Source organism: Pezoporus wallicus, unplaced genomic scaffold (assembly GCF_028554395.1).
Source record: "Pezoporus wallicus isolate ANWC-B61680 ecotype Strahan unplaced genomic scaffold, APGP_CSIRO_Pwel_v1 contig_360, whole genome shotgun sequence".
In the NCBI taxonomy this organism is placed as follows: Eukaryota; Metazoa; Chordata; class Aves; order Psittaciformes; family Psittacidae; genus Pezoporus; species Pezoporus wallicus.
Window position 1 is genome coordinate 4001540 of NW_026640059.1, and position 12226 is coordinate 4013765.

At 38.5% G+C, this 12226-nt stretch overlaps 1 protein-coding gene and 1 long non-coding RNA gene across 3 annotated transcripts in view; one reads left to right on the forward strand and one right to left on the reverse strand.

Moving 5' to 3' along the window:
* COL4A4 (collagen type IV alpha 4 chain) overlaps window positions 1-12226 on the reverse strand; it is a 68115-nt gene that overhangs the window by 8226 nt on the left and 47663 nt on the right. For both annotated transcript variants that reach the window (XM_057417075.1, XM_057417073.1), the window contains 10 exons: window positions 11644-11751; window positions 11293-11471; window positions 10049-10112; window positions 9015-9089; window positions 8446-8553; window positions 8005-8112; window positions 4160-4231; window positions 3252-3380; window positions 1270-1377; window positions 243-398 (listed from right to left, as the gene is read on the reverse strand). In XM_057417075.1, coding sequence (XP_057273058.1) covers window positions 243-398; window positions 1270-1377; window positions 3252-3380; window positions 4160-4231; window positions 8005-8112; window positions 8446-8553; window positions 9015-9089; window positions 10049-10112; window positions 11293-11471; window positions 11644-11751 — 1107 coding nt within the window. The remainder of the gene's footprint in view (window positions 1-242; window positions 399-1269; window positions 1378-3251; window positions 3381-4159; window positions 4232-8004; window positions 8113-8445; window positions 8554-9014; window positions 9090-10048; window positions 10113-11292; window positions 11472-11643; window positions 11752-12226) is intronic.
* Window positions 8954-11103, forward strand: LOC130603390 (uncharacterized). The gene is made up of 3 exons (XR_008973149.1): window positions 8954-9097; window positions 9970-10096; window positions 11005-11103. It is a non-coding gene; the product is annotated as an uncharacterized LOC130603390 (long non-coding RNA).

A 12226-nucleotide genomic window follows, 5' to 3' on the forward strand; every position in this document is an offset into this window, starting at 1 on the left:
TTACTGCCTCATCCTTAGGTTGGTTGGGGAGTCTTCCAACAAGTTGTTGAAGCACTACATGTGAATCTGAGTTTACACTGATCTTCCTTGTTTTACTCATAGGTAACAGGGCAGAGCAATGAATGTCCAGCCTACCCCTAATGTCTGGCTCAGTCTACAATGGCAGTCCCCTGTGTGTGAAGCTCAGTTGCATAGGGCTGGGCATATATGCAGATGTTAGTTAAAAATGTCTGAGATAATACCTTTTAGGCCTTCTCTTCCTTCGTTCCCTGGAAGACCTCTGGCTCCCTGTCGCCCTCGCTGCCCAGGATTACCTGGTGCCCCTCGATGACCGGTATCACCTGGATCTCCCCGCACAAAGATAGTCTCTCCAGGAGGACCAGGATTCCCAGGATGACCTATGGGAAAAGAGCTCTATTTTTAATATATGAACAAAGCACTAACTTCTAAAAGAGACATATTCCATTGTTTGGTGGTTTGTTGTTTTTTTTTTTTTTTCCTTCCCTCTGGGATTTAGGAAAGCCCTTGCATGTGTTTTTGGCAATACTACCATTAGCCTTTGTCTAAGGCATTGTAAGGAAGACAATAATAGAATAGCTCCCCAAATTATGTAGAGTCTGTGCAAGCAAAAGGCAGCAAGTTAGTTACATACATTGACACATTGTTTATCTATATTTATTACAGTGTTGGTTACCCTTCTAATCTCCCTTCCCTGTTTCCCAATAGGAAGTAAGTCCATGTACTGGGTAAGGAAGGGTTCAGATAATGCTTAATGTAAGGGGTCAGAACAGCTTGAAAGGGCTCCATTTGAGGAATGGATAGGAATTGACAACCCCTACTTGTAACAGAAGTGCAGTCTACATAAATGCTTACAAAAGAATGTCCAGCCTTAACTTTCCCAGGGCTGGATTTAAATTGGAAAGCTTTTTCCAAGTTTACCAACAAAGGCATGCTCTGGATAATGTGTTTTATCCTTCTTGCCTAGGATGAGGAGCCAGCCATCTTATTCCTGTTTGCTTTGGTGGAAACTGGTATGTTGTAGCAACATGACTTGTACAGAATTACTTTACAGGCCAAAAAATGGAATCTGGAGATCCGTGGTTTATCCTTTCTCTGGTGTTCACTTCTCTGTGTATTCATGGAAGTATTGATTGGTTTCTTTGTTCCCTATGCACTTTTATATGTTGTTCCACAGACAGCAACCCGGTGACTTCCAGTAGCCTCAGTGGCTTTTTACGTGATTGAATTTGGTATTTTTAGTTTTAATACCTCTGATGCCATCTAAACCAGGTGGTCCCTGATCACCTGGAGGACCAGGAGAAGCACTATCAGGAGATCTTCCCATAGGTCCAGTGGGTCCAACAGGTCCTCTTCTACCTAAGGGAAATAAGTTAGTAACTAGAAAAATGCTGATATGTCACAGAGGTAATGTATGCTTTCACTTGTACACCAAATATACCAGTGATTAGGCTAATGAAGATGCTTTTTCTACAAAAAAAAAAAAAAAGAAAAAAACAAGAAAAAAAACAAATCTCATGCTTCCATTTACTCTCTAGTGAGTTCTCCCTAATTTGTCAAAGCTGAAAACCATATACCATAGGAGGCCTTGCCCATCCTATGTCAAGCAGTGTTAATACATCTTAGAGATGTTAATACATCTTTTCTTCAACAGCACCACTCTGTTGACTTTCCCAGTTCATGATTTAGTAACTGAATTAAGAAATATGACAGTGTCTTCATCTTACAATAATTCACCTCACCACTGTTTTTCTTCTATGTTATGTAACACTGTGGCAAGGTTTGGTAGAGTAAAGCTGTCCTGGGTTCAGCAGTAGCAGTCATATTTTTCTCCTTCTTAGTAGCTGGTGCAGAGCTGTGTTTTGACTTTCAGCCTGGGAACAGAGCTGATAACGCTAAAATGTTTGATCTGGCCCAGGACGTTGTGTGTTTCATACTCTGCCACGGAGGAGGGAAAGCCGGGAGGAAGCAGAGACAGGACACCTGACTCAAATTGACCAAAGAAGTATTCCATACCGCAGCACGTCATGCCCAGGATGTAACTGGGAGTTACCTGGAAGGGCTAGTACACTGTGGGGTTGGACTAGGTATTGGATGGTGCTTGGTCAGGTGGGGGGCGTGAGTTATCGGTCGGCAGATGATGAGGTGTTGTATTCTCTTCCCTTGTTATTTCCTTTATCATTATTATTATTGGTGGTAGCAGTAGTGATTTGTGTTATACCTTAGTTACTGGACTGTTCTTATCTCAACCCGTGGGAGTTGCATTCTTTTCAATTCTCCTCCTCATCCCTCCGGGAGTAGGGGGAGGGCAAAAAGGGGGGCAGGGAGTGAGAGAGCGACTGCGTGATTTATGGCTGACTGTGTTTAAACTACAACAAAAGCCAATGTCATAGAAGCAAATCACAGTATTGCTGAGGCTCGAATGAGCCTCTGGAGTCATTCTAGTCAGTCTCCTCAAAGCAGGGTCATCTACAGCAGGTTGCCTAGGAGTCTGTCCAGCTGGACTTTGAGTATCTCCAAGGACGGACACTTCATAACTTGTCTGTATTCAATTACCCTGACAGGGAAAACCAAACTTTTCCCTATATTTAAACAGCATTACATCTATGTTAGTTTGTGCTCATCGTTTCTTGTCCTGTCGCTTGAAAGCACTATGAAGAGTCGGTGTCCATGTCTTTCCCATCAGGTACTTAAAACCTTGATAAAGTCTCCCCTGAGGTGCCTTGTGGAGGCTAAGCAATTCCCACTCCCTCAGCCTCTCTCCATATGACAGATGCTCCAATCTCTTAACTTTCCTAGTGACCTTTCTTCAAACACTTGATTTTTGCTACTTCCATGCAATTTCTATATCACCTAGGCTCTTAAAGAACCACAGCAATCTTGTGATACAGTTCCATCTTGAATTTGCATCAGAATAGTTGATAGATGTACTATATTTCTGTGTCTACCAGATCTCTTGTGCTCTCTTTCTTCAGAAATGTCTTCCCAAGAGGCAACCCCACCTAGCAGCTCCCTGAGTCTGTCCAAGTCATCATTTTCTATTACATAATAAACAACAAATACTGGGGTCTTTGTATCTACTCCGGAAACATCAGCATGTTATTACAACAGAAATGTTTTCAGAGAGAGAATCTCCTATGTATGTATTAATGCTCATACTAACCAGGGGAAGAGCCTATATGAGCTTCATTTCAACTCTGCAGGGCACCACAAAGAAGAAAACCCTTTCTTACCTGGGAATCCTGGGAATCCTCTTTCTCCAGGAGGGCCTGGAATAGAAATACCAGGCCATCCAGGTTCACCTCTGTGTCCTTTTGGTCCAAGTTCTCCTGAGTATCCTGGGGGCCCTGTTTCACTTTGACCTTTATAGGAAAACAATTATGTACATAAATCTTACAGTGAGTACAAATACAGATGTGTGGAATAAAAACACTAGCTGCAGATGTTCTTCCTTGTAGGGGTTGCCTAGTGCTATTTTTCTGGTTATCTCTTGAAAGTTGGATATAGTTTTATTGAATCTGGCCCCAATTCATCTCTTTCAAAGAAAGGAATCTCTTCACTTTAATGCTCTTCTTCAGGGATTATTTTACATGGTGTCATTATTGTTTGTAACTTGACATGTAAACTGACTGGATTTCCTATCCATACAATTTTGTAATCTCTAGCTATGTGGCGAACACTGTTTTTTAATGCTGCTTCAAAAGTACCTTTTGAAAGTTGTAAACAGATCAACAAGAGTGAAATCCAGGTTCCTCTTCAGTTTGTGACACAACTCCCATGGACTTCAATGGGACTGAGATTTCATAAGCCTCCTTTTAATTTGTTAGTTTTATCTTTTACATATTAAAAGTCCTGGTGACTTGGCTCTCATTGGAATCATCTGCACTGAGCATTTTCATTTTATAAACAACCTTGAAAGTTTCCAACAGAACTATATGAGTAATGGAAGTTTTAAAATTTTCCCCATAAATAACTGCAGGTGTGTCCTTAAGCACACTTCAGATTTTGACTGAAAATTTAGTCTAAGCCTTAATGATATCTTCTGGGCAAGGCAAGTATCAAAATAACATGCATCATTCCTTACACATTCAGTCATTTAAGAGAAGGTTTTCTGTTCCACGTAGCTATTTCCCTTCTTTACCTGGAGCTCCTGCAGAACCTTTTTGACCTTTTAGTCCATCCAAGCCATCCAGTCCGGGCAGTCCAGGAAGACCTGGGAGGTATTACAGGTATGACTGGGTGCCACAATAATCCTTTAAAGTCACAATTAAGGACTTTTTTTTTTTTTTTTTTTTTTTGTCCTGGCACCCAATATTGATCAAGACAAGGTATTTTGTAATTCTTGTTGGTAACTAAAGATGAGATCACATTGCACCTGAGTGCAGTCTTTTTGGAAAGGAAAATGTGAAAAAAATCTGAAAATATAAATCATAAGACAGTGTCAAACCAAAGCAATTGGAAAATGTACGTTTTAATCGTAGGTATTGCTATACTGCAGCTAGCAGTAGGCAGCTCAGCATGGGCTATTTTACTCTATAGTGAACACTGTGTCTATGGCTAGACTACTACTGCTACATGTGATTAACTAGTCTGAAATTAGCTGGTGACTGGGATGCAGACACTACCTAAAACAACTCTAAAGCTGGAACTTCTTTACAGCTTCTTTTCCAAATGTAAGTGCAATTTAATCTAGCCGCACTAGAAAGAAGGTAAATTTTCACCTGGCTTCTTTTCCCTGCTTTGTAATCTGCACTTCTCTGAAAATTGCTAAAACACAAGAAGTAAAAACATAGATGGCATTTTTTGATTTTACAATGTTGAACTAACCTGAGGTTGTTGTTTGCAGTGAAGGGAAAAATATCTCCATGTCATTAGCACTTTACAGTTTCCTAAATTGCATAAATGAAGTATTAAGTGTGAAGATGTACAGTTATAAAATGCAGATGGCAGCCTACCACCTGGAGATAGGAACAGGTCTGGCAAAACTGGTGCATTATTTGGCAGTAGGTTTCAAAGAGGTTTCAGACAGAGGAATAGACTTGAGGTGCTTCTTGCTCCTCAGGAGGACAGATCAGAGTGCTACTGATCATCAAGAAGTTGAACAATACTGTTAGTGCTTATTCCTTCTCCACTTCTGCTGCTTATCTTTGCCAGATTTCATTCCCCACCAATTCCTCTCCCTGCCATGTAGGATTCCCAGTCTAGATGCAGTGGTGATTTTTTTCCCACAAGTGTGAATTATCTTTCTGTCTGTTTCCTTTTCCCTGTCTAGCTGCTTCCTGGCATAGATGATGTTGGTTCTCCGCTTTAGTTCCTGTGCTTGATCCTAGCATGTCCTGCAGCATGCTGCTATATGTGCAAAGCATGAATCATGGGAGAATTTACTGCTCTACTTAAGCACATATGAATGGATATATTTTCTCAAAGTCTATAAGCTGATCAAATTTCACAGCAACAAATTGTTGTAGGAACAGCAACACAAATGCCTTTCTTCAGCTGCTTCACCTGCCAAATTTAAAGGTCCCTAGTTCAAAAATGCGTCATCTGAGAAAGGAAACTTTACTGCCCTTTTATTTTTCCTAACAGATACACCAAAAATAACCCCACAGCTTTGTTCTCAGAAACTGTTGTGTTCTTTTAGGTAAATTTTAACAAAGGAATGAAAGGAAAGAAGGGGAGGGGGAAAATCCAGCCTATAGCAAACACTGGTCTGGAATAAAATTTAAATCCAGAAGATTGTTTGAAAACTTGCAGGACATTGATAATATACTCTTGTGTAATCCCCTTTATAATATGGGATATATATATATATATATAATCATAGAAACAACTAGGTTGGAAAAGACCTTTCAGATCATCAAGTCCAACCGTTACCCCAGAACTCCCAAAACCACTAGTAATACAGCCTGTAATATCTTCTATGCCCTTAAGCAACTGCTCTTTAACTTTTCAGGACGTTCTGAGTTTCAATGCTGCTTTCTGTAGCCTGCTTGTGCTTTGGGCATGTTCCTGTTTTCAAATTTATGTAAGAGTTGCATGCCAATTTGGGAATTTAAAAATGGTATTTTAAAATTATTACGAACTCCTAACTATTTTGGCACCCAGGTGATCATTTTAAACTTTTTTTATCTTTAGCTCATTCAGGCAAGACTGATGGTTTGGTTTACTTGCTTTCTGACACATTTGCCAACAATCCATTGTAATATCAGCACTTGTAATTCTAGGTTTTTGGTTTGCTATAGTCCAATATTTCTAAGTACAGCTGAATTGGCTGACCTATACATGAACCACTGTTACTGTATTTTACAGCCCAATTCAGCTTCTACTCACACAAGCAATTCTGGTGTTCTTAATATTACTTGCTTCATCAAGAATTACACACACAGTAAGGCTTGCCAGACTAAGACTTTAACTAGTAAAACTATATAATAAAGAAAATGTGATTATGCTTTGGTAGATGCTGTTTAACTAATTTTATCTCTTTTTTAAATCTAGTTCTTCAAGGCACAAGACATTTAATGTAAGTGAGAAGCAATTAGACTAACAAGGCCATGTATTTAGCAATGAACAGCCAATTAACCATTTCACTTCTAATGCTAGCAACAATGTTTTGTTGAAAATAGCAGTAAGATCTATATTCACCAATTGAACTGGAATACAAATTCCATTCAGTTTTCATTACTGGGTATAATTTCAAAGGTGTTAACCTTCTTTTCAATTAAGCTGGCAGTATGGCAATATATAGGATACTAAGACTCAGTAGGCAACTTGGTCTCTAGTAAACTGCCATTTGGAACTGACCTTTTCCCTCTGCAGCATATGTATTAATTTGTTATGTTTCCTTGAGAACTTCCGCACAATATAGAGCAGAAGTGCCTTACCATTATAACAAGAAGAGTTCATCTGCTTTAGGTTTTCAGAGGAAGAATGTGGGTTTTTTTTTTTTCACCCCTCTCGATTGAGACATCCCTTGTCACTGCAGAACTCTGCTTTTGTTACAGAAAATATTGTTTGCAACAAGGAAGACTTTTCTCTTGCAGACTATGCACTAGCAAGGAATCTGTCATGACAGTTTAAATCAGCACCACTTAATGACTGCAAGCAATCATAAATTCTTTCCATTTAAATTTTTCAGTAGGCTGAATTTGAAAATGTTTATCTATTGTTCTCTAACCATTTATCATAGCCCCAAGTTTTACTTTACTTTGATTTCTATGTATGGGTCAATAAATTATCTTTCCTGTCCAGGAACATGTTGTAAAGCACACTATTACAGAGAGAGGGTACAAATTATGTAGTTGATTACCTTCTTTGTGAAGTATTAATGTAACTTATAATTTTTATGTATCATTCTGTGTATAGTAAAAGTTAATAATGTTCTCAACTGTACAGATGACCTATTCAATCTAATCATAACAATCACTGTGAGAAGTGTAAATCAGGATTTGGAGGAAATATTTCTCTGTTAAATCCACCAAAAAATCAGGTTTTGGAGATGTCCTAGTTTTGCCAGGGATGGAGAAAACAAAAAAAACCCAAACAACTCACCACAACAAAACAAACAACAAAAAAACAACCCAAGTTGTTGTAATTTGTTAAAACAAATTTGTAAGAACTGTCCACAGCAGTCTGCTGGTAGAGTAACACTGGCACTCCATGGTGAGAAGGTAGAACACAGCATAATTGAAGTGACGTATCTGAATTACTGCAAACTCCTTTTTCTGTCCTAAACTTCTGCTATCATATCAGCTGAGCCACAATCTGTTTCTACCTTCTTCTATACCTATTTTTGAATGTAGTCCAAGTTTCTAGATAGCGTTTATGTTACTTTTAAAAGGTGATGAGAACTGGCTTAATTCTTCTTATAGTTTAAAAGAGCAGAGAATCAAAATGATGCTCACAGGCCTTTTCTATTTTCACTGCTAAAAGGATATTTATGCCGGGTGCTGTTATATTACCAGTAGTACTGCACTGCATACTGTTTACCTTTTCTGCCTTGGGATCCAGCTAATCCTTGCAGTCCTGGAGGTCCCAAAATTCCATGTTTCCCTTTTTCTCCAGGTTCTCCTGGCAATCCCTGAGGACCTGTAGCTCCTGAGAGCACAGAAAAAAAACCAACCAAACCTGTGAATATGCAAATCTATTAAGCTGTTGATTTTTATTTTTTGATGTATTATGCAGCACACTCTGTTAATCAGAGGTACCTGAAAGTGTGTGGGAATGTATGAAGAACTGACAGATCTTACACTCTGAGACTCTGAGCAGACTATTGCTGCTGTCTATAGGTACTGAAACAGGTTCCAGTACACTTTCGTATGATCTCTGATTTCTTTAGCCTTCTCCTCAGAGGTGCATCCTCAGCTGCATTTTCCTGTTCCATATCTCTAGAGCTATTACATGGCACTGTTTTTTAAACTTCAGCATTACCTGGAAGTCCAGGTATTCCTGGGTGTCCAGGGTCACCCTTGGATCCTGGTCTTCCCGGTTGCCCTTGGATACCTGGTGAACCCTTCTCTCCTGGGAATCCACGGAGTCCTTAAAGAACAAAAGAAATACCTGGCATTTATTTCTTTAAATTTGTCCATTGTTCATCTTATTATAAGCTTAAAAATATAAAAGTTCAGTAAGTTTCTTGTCTAGAAAAATAATGTTATTTAAATACTTCAGATACTTGCATCCACTTATTAGCAATGAATTTTTCTGATCTCTCTGGTGATATCTGAAAGAGCAGAAATGACTGGTAGGATATAGTTAAGCCAGGTTTTATTCTGGTAAGTACTGGTATGTTCATCAGTGCTGTACTAGACAACAGTAGGCTATACCTCCCATTTTCACGCTAGCCATATTGCACACTGTGATGCCTCTCCAATCCTTGGGTTTATAACTACAGAAAATAGCCCTCAGTGTGCACAGGAAGCAGAGCTCCTTTTCTGCTAACAAAACTTAGAGAAGATAAGTTCTTAAATCCAATTTTTTCTTCAATCAGACAGAGGTACCTGGTAATCCTGGATCTCCAGTATGCCCTTTTGGACCATGTGTACCAATCAGAGGAGTGGGGTCACCTCTCTTGCCTGTAGAGGTACAATGAGTTTTATTTAGTACAAATACTCTTTTCATCCACAAAATCAAAGCTGGACAATTTTGTAAGATCAGATAATTTACAGATATTAACAGCTGTACAAGGGACTAAGAGAATACCGAATGAAAAATGCTTTGGCACATGCAAATTATCTGCCAGCTCAGCTTGTCTTAAAGTACTAACTCAGTTTCTGTTTAGTATGGCTCAGGGCAGCATTAATGAAAATTTTCCATAATGAAAAAAAGAAAAACAAAAATTACGGGAACTTTTGCAATACTGACAGCGTATACTGAAAAAGAAAGATACTGCATAAAATCCCTAGAACACTTTAATAAACAGAGAACTCCTTACATAGGTTTGTGAGGATGCGCAAAATCAATACATTGTGAGTCTATTTACCCAGTAAAGACCTTTCAGGGACTAACTAACCAGGGACTTAAAGGCAGCACACCTCCTTCTTTCTGTCTTTGCTGAAATTCCTGTTTATCACAGAATCAATAATTCCGAGCGGTTTTGCCTTGCAACGTCTCTTCAAATGTCTGACCTCTCCTACCTATTCATGCTGCCTTCAGCTTCATTGTCTGATTTTGTTGTGAACAGTTAAGAGGAAATACCAAGTTCAAGTGTTGCTAGAAATCTCCTGCCATAGCAATCCCCACCTTTATTGGCTATTTTCTGCTTTTGCATTAAGGATAAGTTTTCCAGAAAATTTGTTTTCAATGCATTTCACACAACTTTTCCTTATATTGAATATTGAATATTGTTCTTTACTTTTTCTTTTTTTTTTTTTTTTTTTTGTCTCAGGTCAGACTTGTTTCTAATGACCTTCATGTTTTAATTTTTTCCCTCCTTTCCTATTTTCTCTTTTCTAGTAAGTACTCACCATCATCTGTCAGAGCATATGCATCCTAATAATAGTGCTCTTTTCCAAAGCATGTCAATATAAATTACCTTTGGATCCTTTTGGGCCAGGCGGTCCTGGATTGCCAGGGATTCCTGGTAAGCCATGGTCACCCTGTTGGTTTTTTTTAAACACAAAATAAAAGCGTTTGACATATGTGTAGCAGGAATGATCTATAAGCACATTTGGTTCTCTTACACAGGTAAACAGATCAGCAATTAATATGAATAGCAAAACTATATCTTCAGCTCAACAGAAAATCATCATGCTGTCTTTGTTTATGTCTAACACTGACCATTAAGACTTCCAAGAAACTGTAGATTAGACTTGGTAATCATTTGGAATTTGTGCTTTTACAGTTTATGATAAGTCTTGGCTTGAGCAGCTTAAATTCCCCACAGATGGCTTGAGTAATTTGATTTAAAAGGTACCATAAAAATGTACCAAATACTGTTGTATGCATCCCAAATTTACTATAAACATTAACCAGAAATATGTTGTGATGTAACAGTAAAAATATAAAGATTTATCTGTTTTTCCTTTTGAATAATGACCTATAATCAGCAAAACAAAGATTATCTCTTAAAAAAAAAATAAAAGACAATCCAAGCCAAGCAATATCCATTTACCAGAAAAGCAACGGTGATTTTATGTTTCATGTAATCTCACTGCCTGTCTACCTAGCATAGAAGCCAGTGAAGAATTTTGCTTTAAATCCATGTGTGATACATGTGTGGTTTCGCATACTTATTCTTGAGCAATACTGCTTGCCTGGATTCTATTTGGTGCAAATTTTCAACGTGGGCACAGAAGACTCTTGTTCTCTCTTGTCTGTTGGCTTGGCTGCTCCATGTAGCAAGATGTGAAGAAGCAGCTGTATATTAATTTTATACTTGTGCTGCTGCTGTGTTATGATTGTGATCTGTTAATCTGTTTGTAGGAAAGATGTTAATGACTTGATTGTGCATCCATTTTTTCCTCCCTCCTCTCCCTGAAACTTGTGCAGTGTAGCCTGGACTTGCACTAAGTGGCAATATAACAAAATCACAGCATGCAGCAAGGGAAGAGGGGAGAGGCCCTTTGTTGACTCTGATTAAAAGGTAATCAAGGCATTGAATTGTTACATTAGGGAGTTTTTACCTTTCCTATTATACTGACAGTCTCTTCTGGGGAGGAACATCTAATGGGTAAGTAAGTACATCTAATGGGTAAATACAATAGAATCCTTCATCATATTTTTTGGAGGCAGGATATAGCTGAAAAGTCCAGGACATTTCACTACTACTTTGTTTACCTGGTCACCTGGTTGTCCTTGAAAACCCGTAATTCCTTTTAAGCCCTTTGGTCCTGGGAAACCCTGTGATCCTGGAAACCCCATCAATCCAGTGTCACCATGGTCACCAGGCAGTCCTGGGACACCATTCTTCCCTGGAAATCCTGGGGTGCCTCTGAAACCGGTATTGCCTTTTTCACCTGAAGTTAATTGCAGAACAAGATAATGACCAATATAGTAAAGCCATTATTTGACACGTATAGCTATGCTTTTACACTATGTGTATTGCCTTAGTAAATGTCAAAAGAAACTAGACTGCTAGTTTAAGTATCTATAAACAATATAAGGCTGGGCTTTACTTTATGAACTTACCTCTTTCACCTCTAAATCCGTTCTCACCAGGAAACCCTGGTTCCCCCTTTTGTCCTTTCTCAAGATGGATGTTAATACAGCCACTGTCTCCTGGAGGCCCTCTTTCACCTTTGAGCCAAACATATGGAATGGAAGTAAATCCTTATGAGTGACATGTCCTGAAAATTAATTTTAGTAACAACTTCCCTAACAGAGAAAGCCTTCAAATACTAATGCAGTTCTCAGTTGTTTCAGCAGGCTCACTACTAACAGAATTTATTACCCTTCTCTTGCTTTTTAGTTGATTCAGTAGTAACCCATGTGATGCTAAATCAGAATTATTCCCTTCTTGTCTGGAATATGAAAGATGGCAATTGTCCATTTCACAGTGTACTGTCTGTGATTGCACCTTGGAGATGGTTATTGTCTTTCCTACATTAATATTTACAGATTTTAAAGAACACAAACAATATGATAGAAAACTAGAAAAAAATCTAAAGTTTCAGATGTGTGCAGGACAAATCTCAAGGTTTATTTGAATAGGTGATTAACTCTGTTTAATTTAGTGTTAAATGCACCTATTGATCTCAGTGAAATTTATTTT